A 21,829-nucleotide genomic window follows, 5' to 3' on the forward strand; every position below is an offset into this window, starting at 1 on the left:
AAATCATCAGAATGTTGCCATTAAGGAGAAACAAAGGGAACCCAAGGGATGTTGAGTGGCTTATTTTAACCCTGAGTGGCCCGAGGTTTATCTAAGTGCGCCACGGCCCACTGCCACTTACAGATAGTAACCAATGGGCAAACCTGGATAACAGGAACAAAACTCAACTCGTCTTCAGTGAGGTGAATTATTATTTTAGGGGATTTTCACATTGTTTTCAGTTTGATGAATAGTCACAACAATTACACCACCACCATGGATCTGAGTAACATAGCCAATAGGGCATTAGATCCTGTTCATTCAAAATGAGGCTTCTGAAGGCAGACAACCTGGGGTTGAATGTCAGGTTGCAACCACGGGTATATTGCTTACCTCGGTTAAGTTTCCATTTCCTCAGTCCTAAAATGGGAATGCTAACAGTAACATGCCCCTCACAGGGCTGTTTTGAAACCTGAGGCAATGCTAAGAATGTTGTCCAAGTAGTTATCTGACTAGGAATCAAAGGACAAACGTTCCCTCCCATTACTGTAGGTGATGATGATGACGACGGCGGCAGGGGTGGGGGGTGGGGAGAAGTGGGGGGTGTGGGGGGGTGGTCCTGATATGAAGCTGATGGTGGTGGCTAGGACACCTGAGGATGATGATGGTGATAATACTTTGTGATGATGGTGGCAATGATAAAGGTGGTACCAGGAGATGTTAATAGTGATGGTGATGTTGGCTGAGCCAATTTCTTTTTAAATACTTCAAACTACTCAACTAAGAAACACTCTTACTATCCCATCTCATCTCCAACTTCCACATCTCTTCACCTTGTTCTGTATTCTTCTCCTAGGGTAATCATCAGCATCCTAAACTTGCTTTATTTTAACCATAGGTTGTGAAGACTTCATTAGCTTTGTGTTTGAATTTGGGAAGAGTTTGTGTTCTATGCACCTGACTGAAGATGAAATCGCATTATTTTCTGCGTTCGTACTGATGTCAGCAGGTAAGAAAATCAAACAGAAATACAACAGTCTCTGGCGTGTCCAGGTAAAGAATGTTTCCACAAGGCACAGGACTTCTTCACCTTATCCAGTATTTGAGGGGCTTTCCAGAGCAGCCGCCACCCTTACTCAGTTTAAAGTTTCTCAGAGAATACCCCCCTCTACGCAAACACATACAGCTCTTTTCTAAAGACCTAGGGGACTGGGGAGATGGCTCAGGGGGTCAGAGCACTTGCTGCACAAACACGGGGACCTGAGTTCAGATCTCAGCACCCACATTAAAAAAAAATGGTTGGGCACAGTCACACACGAGTAAGAGTAACCTCAGCACTAGGAAGGTGACTGGAAGAATGACGGCATTTGCTAGCTGCCAGACTAGCTCCAAGTTCAGTGAGAAACCCTGTCTCAAATGAATATAGTGGAGAGTGTGGGGTAAGACACCCAATGCCCTCCTCTGGCTTCTACAAACGTGTGTATACATGCATTCCTCTCTCAAACACACTTGGGGATGGGGACACACATGGGGACAGACACACACACACACACACACACACACACACACACACACACACACACACACACACGATATGTAGACAACAATTTTAAGAAGTACTCCACATAACAAGACAAAGGATTTCAGAGAATAGGGCTGCTCTTCTTGACGCCAGTTTTCGTAAACACTGCCATCCACAAATCTATCCTGCCTCCAACCTACCTGGAGTTCCCACAGGTCTGCCTCTTGGGGAACAATCCTCTACTTGGAATTCTCACACAAAGACCTTCCTAAATGAACAACCCTTAAGTCATTTGAAATTCTGTTGACAGTTTGCGTTGCCCCAGATTAAAAGGCAATTTTACATTTCCAGGAAGGCCAGCAGGACAGGGGATACTGCCTGCAAAGGAAGTACCTAAAAAGCTTGGGGAGGGCGGGGCACAGTGGGTTCCTGTGCAGTCATTGGCCCTAATATAGCTGTCCTTCAGAGGAAGTGGAAGAGTACCCCCCCTCCCCCGCCCGCCCCTAGGACCAGGGGCTGGGGGAAGATTTAACAGCCTGGCACGCTGTGTCAGAAGTTGTCTTTCTGTGCTGCAGAGCTGGCCTTACTGGCCTGCGAGTCTATAAACACACTATAACACAGAAAGCAATGTTTTGGGCAGGAGGAACAAGGGTCTGATGCTGTGTTGAAGGAATGGCACTGAGTCTCCTTTTTTCACGTTTAGATCGCTCGTGGCTGCAGGAAAAGGTAAAAATAGAAAAACTGCAACAGAAAATTCAGCTAGCCCTTCAACACGTCCTACAGAAGAACCACCGAGAAGATGGGATTCTAACGAAGGTAAGGTCCACAGGGGCCCAGCTGGCCCGGCCTGACCTATCTTCTGGCACAGATCTTGCCTGCTGTGTCTTTATAAGGCACATGGCCAGTCCCAGAAAGTTATCAGCGCACATGGGCTACTCACTCAGAAAGTTCTGTTGGGCCAAACAAACCTCACTACTCAGGTTAAACTCTATTTATTATAATTGATCACAAAGTTTCCTGCAGTAATACAGCCATCTGGGAAAACATTTATTACATGTTAATTATATATATATGGGGCGGGGGACATGTGCATGCCGGTGCTACAGAGTCCAGAAGAGGGTGTCAGATCTTCTGGGACCGAAGTTATGGGCAGGTGTAAGCTGGCAAACTTGTGAGCTGGGAACTGAACTCTGGTCCTCTGCAAGAGCAGTATGTGTTCTCACTCACTGAACCATTCATTCCTCTAGCCCCAGGAAAGACTCGACCCCCCCCCCTTAAAGAATGAACCCTCTCAGGAACCTCTTCCTGTTCTTTAAACTTAAGCATAGAGCAGGGTCAGCATGCTGCACTGACTTAAGCAGGAGGCTCTTTGAATCTAGGAGGAGGAAGCAGGAAAGGACTAAAAGAAGATAAGCACGTGTTCAAAGATTGGGTCTCTTGAATTCATTAGTTATCATCAAGAAATCGCTTTTTGTATTTTGTTTCCTACTTCCGTGCTGTATCAAAAGCACGAGGCTTCCTTCGTTTTTGCTAATTACCCTTGACAGCTAAAACAGGCCAGACCTCGCAGTGCTGCTGCTTCTGATGTCAGGGAGGCATCCGTTTCCACCCTTTGCTCGGTTACTGTGTGGTGGTGTACAGAAGGTGATTTGAAACGTTTGGTGCTTGGGTTTCGTCCCTGATTCCTCCTGCTGTTTTCCTGATGGCTTGGGAGGTCAGGGTGGAGAAATTGGTTTTGATGTTGTACGTGGTCAGTGAGCAAGAAGCAAAGGGGAGGTCCCAACTGCCCAAGCATGGGACCACCACGAGGGCTGTTATCCTAGAGGGCCTGACGCAGACAGGATCTGGTGAAGCCCTCTCCTAGAGACAGTGACTCTCATCTGCAACCACGAAACAGACACCTTGCCTTTCTGTAGTTCAGTAGGGCTTACAAGCAACTTTGCAGGTCATTGCGGTTACCTTCAACTGCTAGACTTTCATTAGCTGAGGCCCTGAGTGGCTTTTTAGTATAGAGAAAGATCTTTCTCTAGAAGAAAAACACCCATAGCATTTACTCTTACAGTCTAGTGAATGGCTAAGAGACTCAAGACACTAACCAGATGATCTGAATTTGACCCCCCAGGACCCACATGGTGGAAGGAGAGAACTGACTCCCAGAAGTTGTCCTCTGACCTACATACACACATGTACCATATATACATACTTACATAGAGAGAGAGCGAGCTGAGATAGATAAATGCAATTTTAAAAACTCAAACGGAAGAATCGACCCACACTCATTCTGTATACGATGTATAATAAATAGGTGCCCTTCTCTGGCTGTAGTGCCCTTGCTAACCAGGACTGCCACTCACCTACTTCTCCATCAGAAGACCTCTTTTTTCCCCACTGAGGCAGCCAGCAGGGCTTCAGATGGTGCACCCCGCATTAGGGAGGAGCCCAGAACCTCATCTAGACTCTAGCAGTGAAGGGGGGAGGGGGCAAATTTGCTTATCAATACCTCCTTGAGTTAAATTATTCATGTTCAAAATGCATGTGGTGTATTCCAAGCGTCCTAGCCCAGGACCTCCCTCATCTCTCCCTGCCCTCTCACTAGAGGCTTACGCAGCATCAAGTGCGTCTTCGCCATGATGAGCAGTGCTGTGGAGGTCCCCCTGAGTCCTTGAACTTTCCCTTTTGTGACCACCCTCCCCTGACTTCCTGTCCTTTCTCCTGCTTACAGCTAATATGCAAGGTGTCTACGTTAAGAGCCTTATGTGGACGACATACAGAAAAGCTAATGGCATTTAAAGCAATATACCCAGACATTGTGCGACTCCATTTTCCTCCATTATACAAGGAATTGTTCACTTCAGAATTTGAGCCAGCGATGCAAATCGATGGGTAAACGTAGTACCCGAGCACTTCTAGAACATCTGAAGTACAAACGTGAAAAGAAAAAAGAAAAAAAAAAACAAAGGAAACAAAACAATGACAACGAAGACAAAATTAACTGAGACACTTTCTACGGCCCTGCACAGCCCTGGAGCGCCACCACACTGCACAGACATCTTATGGTGATCGGGGTTCAGGCGCAGAGGGAAAACAATCAGAACCAATAAAAGCTAAACTTGTTTTGCTCATGCATATGATTTCCACTATGCCTACAGATATGGACCCTTTTTCTGTCTCAACTTCTAGAGCGGTTGACCTCTGCATATAACAGGAGGAGGGTACTACGGTCAGAGGAGTCCCTTTTCTTATAGCTCACTGCCCACAGACTCTTACGGGTAACAACAGAGTCCAGCAGTAATCGGTGACCCCAGTGTGCGTAGTTGGGGGAGGGGGGTCGCGGCGGTACTTTGCACAGCTTGCTTTTCTGTGTCATGAAGGAAGATTTTTGTTTTTCTCACCGATTATTGCCGGTCAGCGGGATGGCGTGAAAAGGGGATCCATAGCGCTCGCAACAATAGCATTATAATATATTACACAGGGTAAATGGGCATGAAGACTATATATAGCTAAAGAGATATTGTTTATATATTGTTTTAATTAATATAAACTGTAGTGACTGGCGTAGCTTTTCCTGTTGAATTGATAAGGCACTTTCCGTTTTGCACCTTTTGTTTCCTTTAAATTAAATGCTAGCGTGTTCACTGTCGCCGTGTCGCATGTACACCAGAAACACAAGTTTAGCTGAGAAGGCTTGGAAGGTACGTCGGGAGGTATTTATGCTGCTGTTTACAAAAACAAAAACAAAAAAAAATAGCAATTACTTTTAAAAGACTGGCTGGTCATATCCAGAAATCAACATGTTGAATTTTTTTTCCCACCTATAAATTTGGAATTAACGGACTGCTCCCTAAATCATATTTTGTTTTGCATGCAATTAAGAATGGGTGTGTTTATGCTTCATACAGAGTCGAAGAGTATGTGCATTTTTTGAAGTTTTTAAAATGCCACCTTTGGGAAGTGGAGGAGGAGAGACTCATTTGACACAGTTCAGTAGTCAAAGGGACACAGTATCAACTTGGAATTGGATGCTTTCAGGACTAATTAGTAACCAGAATTGATTAAATTTATTGATTAAATTGTAGCTCTTATTTAGAAGAAGGACCCAAAGACTCTACGTGGAGCAAACACACTCCCCACATTTATTGAATGTCTTATGTTCTTGGCATCAGGAGCCCTAAGAATTCATCTCAGAGAAAACTGGTCCTGGACTAGCTGTCCCAGGCTCTAGACTGCCCCTCTCCATGTTGGGTAGACAATGGATGAAGATGGAGGGAGACAGTGTCGAACCTGGTTCCTGTATTTAAAATAGGCCTTCAGCGTGAAGGTGATACCAGCTGCAGACATTTTCTCGTGTATTCATCTTCACTAGAAAACTGTGGACTGTAATTTATTTTTTTAAATATTTAGAAGATAGTTTGGCTTTTGTGTTCAGGTGAGAAGCATTGAGGTATCCTTGATTAATTTTGCATTTAAAAAAATAGTAATGCCCAGTGGGAGTAGGAAGGAACATTCTTATGTTCACAGGTGTGCATATTTTAGAAGCAAGTGCCCTGGGACTACAGAGGTGATGACTCAGTGCTCCAGAGCGCTTGTTGCTCTATCAGAGGAACAACCCCAGCAATCAGATCAGGCCACTCAAAGAAGCCGGTAACTCCAGCTCCGAGAGACCAGTGTTTCCTCTGTGAGCAAGCACACACACAGTGGGAGAGACAGAGATTTTAAAAAAAAATCAATAAATCCTTTAAAACAAGTGCCCTTTTGAGAAATTTGGAGGCATTTGGGAGATGACTTTGGTCATAAGACACTGGTCTGGCATCAAAGACCATGTCTGTAAGGAAAAGGAAACATCTTGATGGTACAAAGGTGGGTGCTTCTACGAAACCCTATACATCTAATGGCCTCCTCTGCCACTAGGGTCCTTCTAGAATCTTTTGCCAGCATTTCTGTTCCTGCTGATGTCCATATGATGGGTTTACCAGGGCCAGCTTCCCAGAGCACTTCACAATTTTTAACTTCACTGACTTTCTGCCTTATTTACTGAGGGACTTGGAAAGTAGGAAGGAATTATTTGTACAGAAATGTGTGGGTGAAGCCTAAATAACATCTGATTTTTTTTTTCAAAAACATAGTTAAGGGTTTAACCATAAACAGGAGAGCGATATTTACTTAAATTTCTTACAAGCATAGAAAATTTTATGTGTTTATATAGAGAGGTTAGCTGTCAGCATATAGTATTTATATTGGGCAAGAAGGGGTAAATCAAAATTTTATTTAAGCATAGTTCCTTTAAAGATTAATAGTATTTATATTCTGAAAAGAATACAGTTTTGTTATTTATTTACCCTTTTTTTTCCTGTTGTTTCTCCTGTGTGAGGGAATGGTGTGAGGTTTGGGTTTGGTTTTCATTTTTCCTTTCTTTTTTAGTTCAGATTCACTAAATTTGGGGATCGTTTTAGTAAAATATATTAACTTCTTTTTAACCAAAGCTTTCTGCATATGACCAGCCTCAGGTGCTAGCGCACTAAAGAGCAACTAAACCTAATTCCAGTGTCCATGTGTGAATAAGGTGAGCTGACCGAACTTCTCTAAGGGTGAGAGAGAAGGTGACATTGAACTTCAAAGAAATTTGTTTTCCCAGAAAGGATTCCGCATGTACCTAATGCAAAACAAACACAAGATACTGCAATCTCAGTACCATGCCATGGAGTCATTGCTTTGACAATACAGCAGGAGAGTGGTGTGAGTACTGTTTCCAGGTGTTCCTGAAAGAAAAGCAGGAAGTAGGCTTTCAGAGCAAACTCCTCCGCCATTATTGGGACGGAGCCACAGAGACAGATGCTCTAAGAAACTGAGGGACAACTATGGTTTGCACCTAAGTTGAGAGTCACAGGAAGTCCAGAACAGGATGGAAAACCTTTGGCATTTTTCTTTTCTTCCTTATGGTGAGAACCACTTGTGTGGTGTCACAAAGTGGTTGCTGACACAGAACCATAACGCTTACTAGTTCATGTCATTGAAGTTGCCTGAACTTAGAAGGCTCAACAGTCTCCTGGGGACTGAACAGGTATTGTATGCTTGGCTGCTAGAAGGCCATCAGACAACTCTTTTTTACAGAAGGTAAATGAGGCTTTTGTACAAAATCTGGATGTTATTACTGGGATACTCAAGTGATCCAGCAACATCATGAGAAATTGGCCTTGGCCACAGCAAAATCCAAAGTGCAATTGAAAACACGTTTTGGACAGATCACAAATTGTGCTAAGGCTATGGATTTTTTTTTTTTAAAGCATTTAGCATTCTAATTTGTGTTAAATCCATGGATTTTTTTTTTCCAAAGTCTTTCACATCCTGATTCACCCTTCCTAACTTAAGGAAACCATGACCTAAGACACTGCTTCAAGTTTGGTTGTTCTTTAGTGAGTGGATACCAGATCTCTGTGAGTGGATGGGGGTGGGCTGAGGATCAGGGGAGGAAAGAGTGGTTTTGCGTGTGTGTGTGTGTGTGTGTGTGTGTGTGTGTGTGTGTGTGTGTGTTGCTTTTGTGTGTATGATATGCGTGTGTTAGACCGCTTCTAGGCTACTAAGTGTCAATGGGAAAGAAAATGTATTCAAAATACATAAATCAAAACTAGAAGATGGAAAGAAAAAAGATTTATTCTATACAAAGCCTTGTCTGGACCACTCTAGAGAGACTTCTATTTTTTTAACCCTTCTATAAATATTTGATGGCACTAGAAATATTCCTGCAATAAGATGTGATTTGTGTAAAGAAAAAAAAAAGATTTTGTAATGTGAAACAAAGAAAGAAAGTAATGTAATTTTCTAAAAAAAGAAATACAAACAAACAAACTTTGTATTATTTTCTTGATGGAATTTGCCTATCTGTCTTTGGAAAAAAAACTTTTTATTTCATTGAATGTGCCATAGTAGATGTACGTGTTTTTAGTTTTAGACTAAGGGATGGCTGTTTGTGTTCCGACATTCCAAAATGCAAAGCAACTTAGAAGAAGCCTTGAAGGAGGTTTCGGTAGGATGCGAGCGTCTCCTTGTTGCTCTTTTTGCACACGTCTTTAATTCCTACCTAGTGCAATATCTGTACATAGAGCACTTGCGGGTGTACTTTGATCCCTCAGGGAAAAACACATATTTGTACAGTTGTTGGGTTTGTTTTGGTTTTTTTGTTTGTTTTGGGGTTTATTTTTCCTTTTGGTTTTTTGGCTAAGGAATGTCGATCGAATCACTTGTCAATGTTGAGAGGCAGCCAGATAATCCGCCTAAAGCCACTGTTTCCAACACCGATTGTTTGAGTCATGTCTTTCCAGTACTATTATTTTCAAATAACAATTATTAATAATATTAATAATAATAATAAAAAGCTATTTTCTGACAGTTCTTTGTGCTGACTGGTGGAAACCGAAAGGGGGACAAAAAAGCACCTTATGATTGACTTACTGTGAATGACAATCCATCTTGGTGTCAAGGACAGCCCTGTTGTCTGGAGTTGGGGCTGAGAGTCAGAAACACTGTGCTCAGGGATCTTCTAAAACTCTTAAACAGGGTGGCCAGTGGACTGGGACAAATTGTGTTCTTACTATTAAAAAGAATGATGAATGCTATCCCTCCAAGGCACAAGTGAACTGTAGAGAAGTGTGTATATGTGTGTGTCTGTGTGAACTCTTCACTGTCTCATTTTGTTGAGTTCAAAATTCCTGTGTTTCAGAATACTTTGTAACTCCTGACGCAGTGTGACATTCTGCCAATGTGTATGAAAGATGACTTCAGAAGTGATAGACCAGTCAAGGAGCGAAGCGCAGCCCGTTTGCTATTTCCCTAACAATTAAGACGATCATGGGAAATAATTTTACATTTTAAACAGTTTCAAATTCTATGTGTTATGAATTAAGTTGTTGTTTTTTTTTAACCAGCAGTAAAACCTGTCAGTGAAATAGGCAGCAACAGAGAGTCTTTCAGATCTAGGAAACAACAGTTTTGGGGGGTTTTTGTGTGTTTTTCCATTGTATTCTCCTCCAGGAGCAAACCAAACTCCTGTTATGCAAAATAGTTCCTACTCCACAGCCCTAGCTTTTTTGGTTTGTGGGGTTTTTGTTTGTTTTCTTGTAAGAGCTGACATTTAAAGACAGATCAGTTCCTTCATGACAGACCACAACTCGATCTAGCTTTAAGGGTTTCACAGTTCTGACCATAGTTCTGGCCTCACATTCCCATATACCACTTCCCATAAAAGCAGCTCAGTGTAGCTACTGATTCTGAGTCTCCTGCCCCATAATACATGCCTGGCAGAATCACATAGCTTCTTATTGCTGTAAGAGAACTTGGTATGGGAAACCTGTCCCTGTCCATCAGGTGACAGTACCACCTCGCACCTTGTTTGGAGTGGAGAAGGAAGCAGAAACCTCCCTCCTTTTCTCTCCCCATCAATGCACCTGTGTACATGTGAGACATTTTTACATGCCATCACAGGGCCACCTCTTACTCAAAGTTGTGACGCAGAACCCCACAGGGGCAGCCTTGTACTATGGATCAGTTATGTGCCCAGAAATGCAGCCACAACAGTCAAACGCTGATTAACTGCTATTTTCTGTCATGCTGCTCTTCATTCTATTCCCCAAACACTAATGTATGAGATGCTTCTACCAGCTTTGATAATAGGGACTTCCCATTGCTGTTGATTTTTAACTGATTGATAAGGCCAACTATCAATGTCATCAAAGGTAACTGTGTTCTTCCTGTGCCCATGCATGCATGTGTCTCATCAGTTCACGACACTATCAAAATAATGTTTTTAAACAAGCAAGCTGGAAGGCTGCTTCATACCAGGAAGGTGGCTCCCTGTCCATGAATGGAGGCAGAGCATGTTCGACCACACACATCCTCAGAACTTAGAGCAATAAACACTATTCAGTCGCTTCTTTACTTGTAAATGGGTGACAGAATATTTGATCCAAATAGAAACCACCATTTCCCAGGGGTCTCGTGTGGAGAGTGGCGATGAATGTTTGGAAGAGCTACCCAGAGAATGTGTTCTCTGTTTACATGCAGTGTCCTGTGCTTTTCCTTTGGTCCTCCTAGAAGCTAATGACAGCTTGCTGTTAGCTTTATATGCTATGCATGTCATTATGTTGTTCTCGCAGAACAACTGGCTTCTCTCCTGTGTTCCTGTAGGATTCCTTTCTCATGATGACTTGTGTGGAGGAGTCACTACGTCTAAGATGATGATCACTGAACACATTGCATACATAAATGCAGAAATTTCTTGAGCAATATAGTGAATATGATTTCACACTCACACACACACATACACACACACACACACACACACACACACACACACACACACACACACACACACACACAATCTGTATGTACTGTACACATCTCCCCGAATCCTCAATTCTCTGCTTCTCCACAGTGGTTTGAAATCTCATCTGCAACAGTGGCAACCATTTTAAACAGTAGGACATTAGCTGGCTGCTTCTTTAAATGTACCTGTACTGTCTGCCTGCTCCTTTTGTGGAGATGTGTTTTTGTATTGGATGTTTGGGCCAATGGGAGGCTTCAAGCTACAACCTATTTTCCCAGTTTAAATATATTGAACTTACGACAAACCCCAGACAAGGCTTTTAATCTGTAAAGAACTGCAGTGTTGGGTGGTTTATTTACAAACCGTTTTCAATGTTGTCCATTTTTATGGCACCTTTAACAATATACTTGTTTCCAAAGTACAAAAAAATAATAGGTTAAATAATCTAGCCATAACTGAATGTCAAGCAATAAAACAAATGACTTTTGTGCATAGACTTTAAAAACTACAAATTTTAGACATCTGCATGTAAATGCAATCTCTTGTTTACTGCTTTCCTCAACTCGAGCAACAGATTCCTTATTTACTGTTAACTTAAGAACTTGTAATGGCCTGTACACATTCTCTCCTACTCTTCTTTCAAATTGACCTTCACCCTGCTTTTGAGTCCTACTATTTAATGTTGTTCTGCACACCTCTATACAGTTAACTTTCTGGCTTTCGTTCTGTATAGATAAGAAGATGTTATATTATAAACAGCCTACTCAGTGCAAATATTTATCTGTTTATCAAATCCACAATATGCTGTGTAATACTGGTTTTACGATATAATCTATTTTAGACATAGCTGTTTAGAACTAGAGTGTGCTATTTTTGTGTTTTTCTGATGTGTGGTGCTAGATAAGTTACTTTTGTGAACAAAAAAAAATTATCCCTTTTATTCCTAGACAAAACCACCTTTGGGTCTTGTTAATTTCACTGAGTATAACTATATATTTGTATATATATACATATATATATATATATATTTACCTGTACCCAACTGGCAACTGTATCAGAGTGCTAGATTTGGGACATGCTTTTCTCTTTAAATACATAATATCATTATATAAATTATTCTAGAGTGTATTTAATTAGGATAAAATTACATCCTTAGTATGGATATTTGACATATACTGGGTGAGTTTGTTCATAAATATGGACATAAAAAACTGTTACCATTTATTTAAGTGTGTTGCTCAGCTTTACATCACATCTCCTGAGCTGAAAAATAATTTGACAGGCCTTGACCCCAAAGCAACAATCTCGTTTAGTGGAGAAATCCTTTCTTGCCTTACTGAGGAACTCCATAATGGGCACCTGACTGAAATCTATTAATTCCTAGTATAGAAAATATGTAGAATATTTATAGAGGATTGATAGCACCGGAGGCCATTCTCCTTGTCTCAGTCATGAGATGTATGGACATATGCATTGGGCTACACTCCAAATTCAGCAAGGGATGATGTTTTATTATGACCGCAACCAGTTCTGTGAACTGAGTGGAGGACCTTTGTTAACTTTGACCTCTTTCCCAAGACCAATTGGCGTTGTTAGAGTTGTACAGCAAATATCTAACTAAGGATGTAATTAGCCTTCTTAAATATTGATTAGAATTGTTCTGTAACTGAATTACTGAATTTGTAAGATCTTTAGCAAAGATTTTTGAGCAATTTATAAATATAGAGCAAATGTTTCTGTTTACTGCACTTTTTGTAACTGAAGGTGATAACTTCTCAAGTCACGATTAGTGGATCCCACGCATCATAATACATACTTAGCCACCATTCTGGACATTTCCCATTTTTATTGCTGTTCCCTTGATTATAAATGTAATCAGGTGGTTAATGAAAGCTAATGCTAATAATTGACCTTTTAAAGTGAATTTGATACAATTTAGGGAGAAATCTCTTTTAATGCAATCATGCCATTCCTTAACTGTCTAGCTTGAAGAGAAATTGAAACATTTTTTTGTTTGTTTGTTTGTTTGATTGGATGATTGATTGATTGACTTTTGCACAGTTTAGTATCCCAAGCTTCCTAGGGTAGAAATTTTATCTCTTTGTACTTGCACATGGCCAGCACATGTCAGCATTTGATGACTGTTTAAAATGACAAGTGTGCTCACAATTAAAACACTCCCCACGCTGAGTGTTTGGGCAAAACCTGACACTTGCAAAGTCATACAGTTAACAATTCTATATCCAAGTCTACGAGTCACGCTGTCCTTTTGGAGGACATGAAATGCTGAGTCTAACTGTGTGTGGGTCTCCAGGATCAAGCACACAAATGTCACACAACTCTACAGGTAGCAAGCCTGGCCTGCTGGAAGTGGTTGTGAAAGTCTGGAAGCAGCGATGCCGAACCTATAAATAAGATGCTGTCTCTTTTGTGTACAGGATGTCAAGCTTCTTTTTCTGTCACACTAGAAATGCAAACCATTTATGGGATTCTTAAAAACCATAGTATGGACCTAAAACTTTGCTAATGATCTTTACTAGAGGCTCACCCCACTTTTCACTGACATTGGTTTTCTTTTCAATCCTCTCTCTACTGTAGTAGATTCCTTATTCCCAGCTGTTTATTTTATTGAATCCTGAATTTAAAGAAAAAAAAATATTTTGATTCATTTTGTAAATACAAGATGTAAAAAAAGAGAGATTTAATGTTGTCTTTTAAATACTCCAATTTTCATTCTAATATGGATGTTGTTATATTGTACTTAGCAACTGTACCTTTAACATTACAGTACCTTTATTAAAAGTGCATTGAACACATCAATTTTAGATGTGCTTTGTGTGCTCTTATCCTATAATAAAACTTCAGCTTCTAATGGAACATTTGTCTTGCATTTCTTCCTTCCTGAGTGACACTGTATACATTTCTAATTATATCCCCCTTCTTGTGAATGGTCCAGTGAACCTTGATAATCAGTAAGACCCACAGATCAGTAACATTGGCACCACCTGGACTGTTACAGATGGCTCAGTGGCTAAGAGCATTAGCTGCTCTAGAAGAGGGTCTAGATTCCGTTCCCAGAACCCATATGGTAGCTTAGAATTGTCTACAACTCCAGTTCCAGAACATCCCTATTCTGGTCTCCATGAACACCAAACATGTATGTGGTACACATGTATTCAAGCATGCACTAATACACATAAAATAAAAATAAATTGTAAAAAAAAATGTAAGCCCCAAACTCAACCTAAGTCGTAGTAAATCAGAATCTGCATTTTCAAAAGCTCCAGGTGGTTGGTGATGTCATTAAAAAAGAAGAAGAAGATGTACATTCACTTCCATTTTGCACGGGGGAAAAAATAGGTAGTACAGCAGTGCAAGCTACCCTCTTAGCCAGGGGGACAAGGGGACATGTCTTAGTCACTGTGAAGTGGCACCAGGACCAAGGCAACTCTTATGAAAGAAAGCATTTCATAGGGCTAGCTCATTATTATCATGAGGAGATGCATAAAGGCATGGCACATGGCACTGGAAAAACAGCCAAAAGCTTTACATCCTGACCCACAGGCAGCAGGCAGAGACAGACACTGGGCCTGCTGTGGGCTTTTGAAACCAAAGCCCACCCCCAGGAACAAACCTCCTCCAACATGGACACATCTACTCCAACAAGGCCACACCTCCTAATCCTTCCCAAACAGTTCATCAACTGGGGACTGAGCATGCAAGTATACGAGCCTATGGGGGCCGTTCTCATTCAAACCCCCACAGCCAATGAGGAAGTATTAACTTGCAAGCAATGGCTTAGGGATTAGTAGTAGCTGTTGGAAAGAAGGGTTGAGGCCTCCTGCTTGGAAGAAGTACCCAGGTCTGACTAAGGATAGCAACCCTGAGTGTAGGGAAGCCGTCCTGAATGTTCATCATACTTTCATCTTTGCTTCAGAAGCCATTGAGATGGAATGGCTAAAAAGGTGCCAAAGATATAAAGCCTGAAGACCTGCACTGTCACTGCCCTACCCAGGCTTCCTTCCCTTCAGTAGATAACTTACTTTAGGGTGAACCATGGATCAAACATGTGATGAGGATCACACCATTTTAATGGTGCAGAAAGTTACTGTGAACTATTTTTAAAGTCATACCAAGAACTTTTAGGGAGCCCGAGTGGGTGAGTGTATGTACACGTTCCTCAGGAGTTGTGTGCATCTAGTTTTATGGAGACGAGCTCTCATTGGCATCTAGGACTTATGAAGTAGGCTAGGCTGACTGGCCAGAAAGCCCCAGGGATTCTCTGTCCCTGCCTCCCCAGCAATGGAATAACAAATGCGTGCCACCACATCTGGAATTTTATGTTGATATTAGGGATCAGACTCGGGCCCTTATGCTGAAGCAGTAAGCGCTTTACTATCTCCCTAGGCCCCCTTATAAGTTTGTTCATTTGCTTGGTGTTTTTTGGTTTTTGGTTGGTTGGTTTTTGACACATTCTATGTCCCAGACTAGTTCTGGGCTCACTGCAATCCTCCTGCTTCGGCTGTGGCTACACATGTGCACTGCCACATCTGACCATATTTTAAAATATTCTGAAGTCAGAATAAAAGCAATTGTCTTGGTGTTAGGCTCTATGCACGCACTGCCTAAGCATCTTTATAAGCGTGGGGTATTCCATAAGTATCTGAATTGGTCTGAAAGTTTACTTCATGTAAGGAAATCACTCCCCATCTTTTTATTCCCAAGAACTTAAGGGAGAGGAAAAGGCCATGCATATGACGCTGTCACAAAACACTACCCACCCAGTACAGCTACAACTGCTCACTTCTAGTATCTCGGGAAATTGAGAGATAATGAAAAAAAGAGTTCAAAATCTGTAGTCTGTCACATCACCTCTAGGCCTTGTCCAAATCCATACCTCAACAATTCCTTCTGCTTACAACAATAATTCTAGTCACTTCTGCCTCTTGATCTTGCTTGCTCAGTGTCCATGAGAGCACTTAGATGGGACTATAAAAAGACTTTCTTAGAATTCTCATCATAATGATCACATAGGAAAGTTAGAAAGGAGAGCAAATGTCAGGTCAGTCACAGACTCTAGGAAAGAAAGCAAAAGCAGCTGCCACCAACCAGCTCTTACATAAGCCCTGCTCACAACAGTGTTTTAGTTTCTGGTTGGAATTACCAAGCTTTTTTCTTGAGACAAAATGAAGCTGAGAAGCCTCACAACATAGAAATCTAATGTGCATACAGACCAAGTGGGCAGGGACAGAGGTCTCACTTTCTCCCAACAGGCCTGTAAAAATGTCAGGCTCAGTCCCTGGTGCCGGGGAAGCCCCTGCTGCAGTCAGTGCAGCTCAGCACTTTGGCACCTTCTCTTCATGAACACAAGACTGGAGACTGGTGTCAAAGCCACAGTCCAAAAAGGGCTGTTAAGGTCCATGGTACACCAGTAAAACAACAAACAATAGGAGTAGAGAGGAGCCGGCGCTGGCGCGCACCTTTAATCCCAGCCCTCGGGAGGCAGAGCCAGGCAGATCTCTGTGAGTTCGAGGCCAGCCTGGGCTACAGAGTGAGTTCCAGGACAGGTACCAAAACTACACGGAGAAACGCTGTCTTGAAAGAGTAGAAGGGAAAGCTGGGCCTATTGGCCCATGCCCTTAATCCTAGTGCTCAAGAGGCAGAGGCAGGCAAATCTCTGAGAATTCGAGGCCAGTCTGGTTTACAAAGTGAGTTCTGGGACAGCCAGAGCCGTTACAGAGAAACCCTGTCTTGGAACCCCTCAACACACACACACACACACACACACACACACACACGTAAAAAGGATTAGTAGTGGGTCCCAAAATGCAGTTAGATAGAAGATGAAGTGCTGAAGTGTTAATGCTGCAGCACATAGTAGGACAACAACACTACGTACTATGCATTTCAAAAGAAAGAAAAGAGGATTTTGACTATTTCCCACACAAACGAGCACATCTGAAAATGATGGAGATGCTCACGATTTGACTGGATGCTAGCACACTTATAGCCAAGTGTCACACTGTAGTCCATAAGCACGGCCGCTTATTTTGTGCCTACTACAACTGTAAAAGGAGGGCATTTTGTCGTGAGGTTTCTCCTGAACCCCTGAAGAATCACACCAAAGCCTCCCTCTGCCGGCCCACTCCCACCCCCCACTCCCAAGTGCAGAGGCCCCATGCTCAGAGATTTGCACCAGCTGTGGGCTGAGAATTTTCCCTTGTTCTGGTGTCAATGACTTCTGATGTTAGAAACAGTTAAATTCATGTCTCTGAATTTAATTTTATTCTGAATTTTCTTTTTCTTTCCTTGGAAGATAAAATAACCGATTCCAATGAAACACAAGTCACTTCTCAGGAACCATGTGTTGCTAACCCGACATAACTCTCCCTTTAGGGAGAAGTTGCTTCATCAATTATTTTTTACTTAGAAGACAAAATTATTTTTACTACTGGCCTCACACCAAATTAATTACGATTGTGAACTAGCCCCATATCTGCAACTTCTACCGCGCTCCCCTTATTCCTCTAGTAAAATACACACAGAATTCTAAAGACAGACTCTCTACTTGAAATTATCTGTTGCAATCAAATTCTCTGAGATATTTAGTTAGGTATTCCCAGAGAAGATCATTCCAATGAGGAGTTATTTAAGGGTCTCTTTTGTTCAGCCCAAGGCCCATTAATATAGAACATAGTGAAACATGCTAGAGAAAACATTAACCACTGTGTAGGAAAATCTGCAGGCTTTGGGCCTGTTTTCTGATGCTGCATGTCTTAAGCCATAGTACTATGCTGAGTTTCATGGTGGATAACAACTCCCTCCCCACTTAAAACACCACCATTACTGAAAATCCAGACATAAGAAAACTGCTACTAGCAAATTTTCCTCATATTTCTAAACCAAACCTCTTTGCTTAAGAGCTACTTCTGGATTCTCACATGCAGAGCACCTTCTGGATGACTAGTGACTCGGGAGGTAATTCACTGAGTGAAGGGTTATCAAACTATAAATTCCCAAGGCCAAGTTCACTCCATATCAGCAAAGGAAGGAAGCTCATTAGCTGAAGGGTTGGGGAAATGCCTGAGAACTGATGAGGTCAAGGGGAAAGGGTCTCAGATATGTCTGTCTTGATCTGCAGAAGATACATACCTAGTAACAACTGCCATCAAAATTCTGGACAATAAAACATTGCACAAACTCAAAACAAATACAGACTTGACAATTATTCCAAAGTTAAATCGGCTCATTCAACTTAGGAGTCTGTCTCACAGTTTTGCAGAAATAGAAAACCAAAGGTTTCTCTGCTTAAAAATCCAGAGAAAACAATAGAACAATTAACTTGGGAAATGCTCTAACAAATCCTTAGAGAGTTATTTAGATAATTTCTCAATATTAGTAGGCAATTCCACTCCTAGGCATTTATTCAAGCAAAACAAAAACACAAAGCCTTCACAAGGACCATGTCTCAATGTCCATAACTACATCATTCATAATCTCACCAAGGAGGAAAGCACCCCTAAACAGTCATCGGAGGCTGGGTGTCTGTAAGTGAACTACTATGCACCTACAAAAAGGAATGAACGACTAACATAGCAGCATGGACAAAGTCTAAACACCCCAGCTAAGAGTGTACACACAGAGGATCACATGCCGTACGATTCTGTTTATGTGAAATGTCCAGGCAGGGCAAATACGCCAAGATGGAATTCATGGTTGTCATGGGGCTAGGAATAGAAAGCATTGACCGCTATTGGACACAAGAAGAACCAGTCGGGGTAATGAAACTGTCCTAGAACCAGGTAGTGGTGGTGGTTGCAAAGCCCTACACAGTCACTAAAGTCCCTTAATGGTTACAGTTAAAGTGAAGGAATCAGGATACGTAGATTTCAGCTCAAGAATCAGTTGTTACACACAGTTGTTCGCCATAACCCCGAGAATAAAGTCCAACTCTCTCTAGCATCTTGAAGATGAACCTTGCTCCACGTCCCTTCCCACTGCAGTGGTCCTCCTCCCCATGCCCCTCCATAAGGCACCACTTTTCCTTCCTCCCCAACATCCAGTGCTGTTTCCCACTGCTCCGGGCTTTTACACACCCGAAACACCTTCTATCCTCCTCCTTCAAGATCGGACGCAGGTAGAAGCAAGACAGCCTAATGGAGGCCCCAGCACTCACCTGCTGCTCCACAGGGGCGGCACCAAAGCCGCAGGTGTTCCTGCCGCACAGTGAGCTGAGCAGCAGGGAGGCTACTGGAAATCACCAGGAGGAGAGGGGACTCTGTAAGAGCCACCGATAGAGACACAAAATACCCTGGCCTTTGCCACTCCAGAGCTGGGGTGGGAGCATCCCCTCGCAGAGAGAGAACGGAAGAGAGAGTCACAGCAGACTCAACCAGCAATGGTGCTCCTAGCTAGGAGTCTCCTGGGCTCTACAAGCTTACAGGTTGACCAGTGAGAGACCTGAATTGGCTCAGGGATCTGACTCTGGACAAGGACTTCGTTCAAAAGCCCTCCGAGGCTGTAGCTAGAAGCCATCTTGAGATGGTACATATTGTCTAAATTTGGACTACTTTGGGGGTCAAAAATCCTCATGTATTCCCATCTCTGAAACCGCTCCCCACCCCCAGATATTCCCCTGCACTGGGTCAGCAGGTAGGTGCCTCACAAACCAAGCTTGAAGTGACCAAGTGACTCTGTCACAACCCCCTAGCATGGTTCTTGTGGGACTTTTCCTAGGGAGACTATTTTTAATACACAGAAAAACCCAAGAAGGGATCCCATCCAGCTACTGCTTGTGGACCCGAGTTCATTGGTGGGACTTACAGGACCGGGTGACAAAGGCAGGTGGATCACGAGGAAGTCCTCCACAGCACGGGGGAACAGCCACTCCACAGAACTTCCGCTTGTCAGGGATAATCTTGGGAGAGGCGGGGCAACAGAAGTCTCCGCCCCCAGGCTCCACCCCCCCCTCTCCCCGGCCCACGCATACACCTGAGGAAGTCAGCAGGTCCAATCTAGAGTCTGCTGGTGATCACAGATGCTCTGCTTCAAGATGGCAATCATCATGTCACTGTAGAGGAAACAGCTGCTCTCTGCAGGATTACTGTTGCCATTGGTTGGGGGTCACCCAAAGGAATGGACATCCAGGATCTTGTCTTCAAGGCCAGCAGTGTAGCCAGTCTCAGGAGGTTTCACAGTAGTGTTGGGTCTGAAAGCATTTAGCTACACAGTTGTCAGCACCCCTAGCTCCCTTTCACCAACCTGCCACATAAAGGACAGGGATAGAAGTCTGTAGCCCTAGCTGGGCGGTGCCCAGCACTCGGGAGGCAGAGGTAGGAGGATCTCTGTGAGTTCGAGGCCAGCCTGGTCTACAAAGTGAGTTGCAGGAAAGGCGCAAAGCTACACAGAGAAACCCTGTCTCGAAAAACCAAAAAAGGAGGAGGAGGAGGAGGAGGAGGAGGAGGAGGAGGAGGAGGAGGAGGAGGAGGAGGAAGAGGAGGAGGAGGAGGAGAAGTCTGTAGTCCCAAGGCCCAAAGGAGTGGGCTAAGCAGTCAGGACAACAGCAGGGACCTCGCTGTCAGAGACCCTGCATACACTCACTGCCTGAGAAGGAACTTTGGCCACACTCCATTGGCTCACTACAACTGAAATCACTGAAGAGACTGTTCAGTATGTTGAAGCCTACCCACAATCCCAACATTTTGAAGGCTGAGGCAGGAGGATTGCAAATTTGAGGCCAGCTTGAGCTTTAAACTGAATATCAGTCTATCGAGGAGACTATAAACTGAGACCTTGTTTGAAAAAATAAATAAAAAAGGAGAGAGAGAGAGAGAGAGAGAGAGAGAGAGAGGTGAACTGAGTGCCCATGCATGCACTGGTAGGTAGGATTTGACATCCTGCTCCTAGCCACACCCACAGTAGCAGCTGTCCCTGACCTTGACTGATCACATGCTTTTGAGAGGACAGCAAAAAGAATAGTCTTGAAAAGCTCAAAGAAGTCCAAGAGAACACAGATTAAACCATTGAGTGGAACTAGAAGGCAGTGTGAAATATGAAGGAGAAAAATCAGTGAAAACCGGTTCTTAACACGAACCAAACAGAAATACTGAAAATGAGGAATGAGTCTAATTTAAAAAAAAAAAAAAAAGTTCAATTGAGGTTTAGAGATGGCTCAGTGGTTAAGAGCACCCACTGGCTGCTCTTGCAGAGGACCTGAGTTCAGTTCTGAGCACTCACGTGGTGGCTCAAACCCACCTGTAACTCCACTTTCAAGGGGTCCAACCCCCTCTTCTGGCATTCTGAAGACACTGCAAATGTACATAGAACACACACATACATTCATGCACACACATACATATAAAATAAAATAAAAATAAATAATGCCTGGAGAGATGGCTCAGCAGTTCGGAGCACTTGTTCCTGCATGTACATGGTGGTGCTCAACCATTCCTAACCCCACAGGCCCTGCACACACGTGGTGCACAGACATACATGCAGGCAAAACATTTAAAATAATATTTTATACACTTAAAATAAAACAAATAAACCTAAAACAAAAATTTTAAAAATAAATGTCTTTTAGAAAATTCATTTGAAAGCCTCAACTACAGAACACATCAAGTGGGAGAAGACTATGAGAACTTAAAGACAGACCTTTCAAAATACCAAATTCAGCCAAAGAAGAAAGAAAAAGGGGAGCATTCAAAATTTGGATACCATTGAATAAATGAACATTTCCATTATTGCCATACACAAGTCAAGAGAATAAAGTTTAAGGGTAGAGGAAACTCATTAAGTGAAATGCTAACAGAAAACTTCCCTAGTCTCAGAAAAGCATGGACATCCATGTACAGAAGACTTCTGAACCCCCAAAAAGACATGACAGGAAAGGATCTTCACCATTACACAACCACACTGTCTGAAGGATAGGCCAGCACTCGGGTGATAGCGCAGGGCTAGAGTGCCTGGCTAGCATACATAAGACCCTGGGTTAAATCCTCAGGACAACAGCA

At 42.7% G+C, this 21,829-nt stretch overlaps 1 protein-coding gene across 9 annotated transcripts in view; it reads left to right on the top strand.

Moving 5' to 3' along the window:
• Window positions 1-10,881, top strand: part of Rora (RAR related orphan receptor A) — a 735,488-nt gene extending 724,607 nt beyond the window's left edge. For all 9 annotated transcript variants that reach the window (XM_042281195.2, XM_076576581.1, XM_076576582.1 and 6 more), the window contains 3 exons: window positions 878-988; window positions 2,205-2,317; window positions 4,224-10,881. In XM_042281195.2, coding sequence (XP_042137129.1) covers window positions 878-988; window positions 2,205-2,317; window positions 4,224-4,388 — 389 coding nt within the window. In that variant the 3' untranslated portion in view covers window positions 4,389-10,881. The remainder of the gene's footprint in view (window positions 1-877; window positions 989-2,204; window positions 2,318-4,223) is intronic.
• The last annotated feature ends 10,948 nt before the right edge of the window (window positions 10,882-21,829 follow it).

The sequence above is a fragment of the Peromyscus maniculatus genome, chromosome 7, assembly GCF_049852395.1.
Source record: "Peromyscus maniculatus bairdii isolate BWxNUB_F1_BW_parent chromosome 7, HU_Pman_BW_mat_3.1, whole genome shotgun sequence".
Lineage (NCBI taxonomy): Eukaryota > Metazoa > Chordata > Mammalia > Rodentia > Cricetidae > Peromyscus > Peromyscus maniculatus.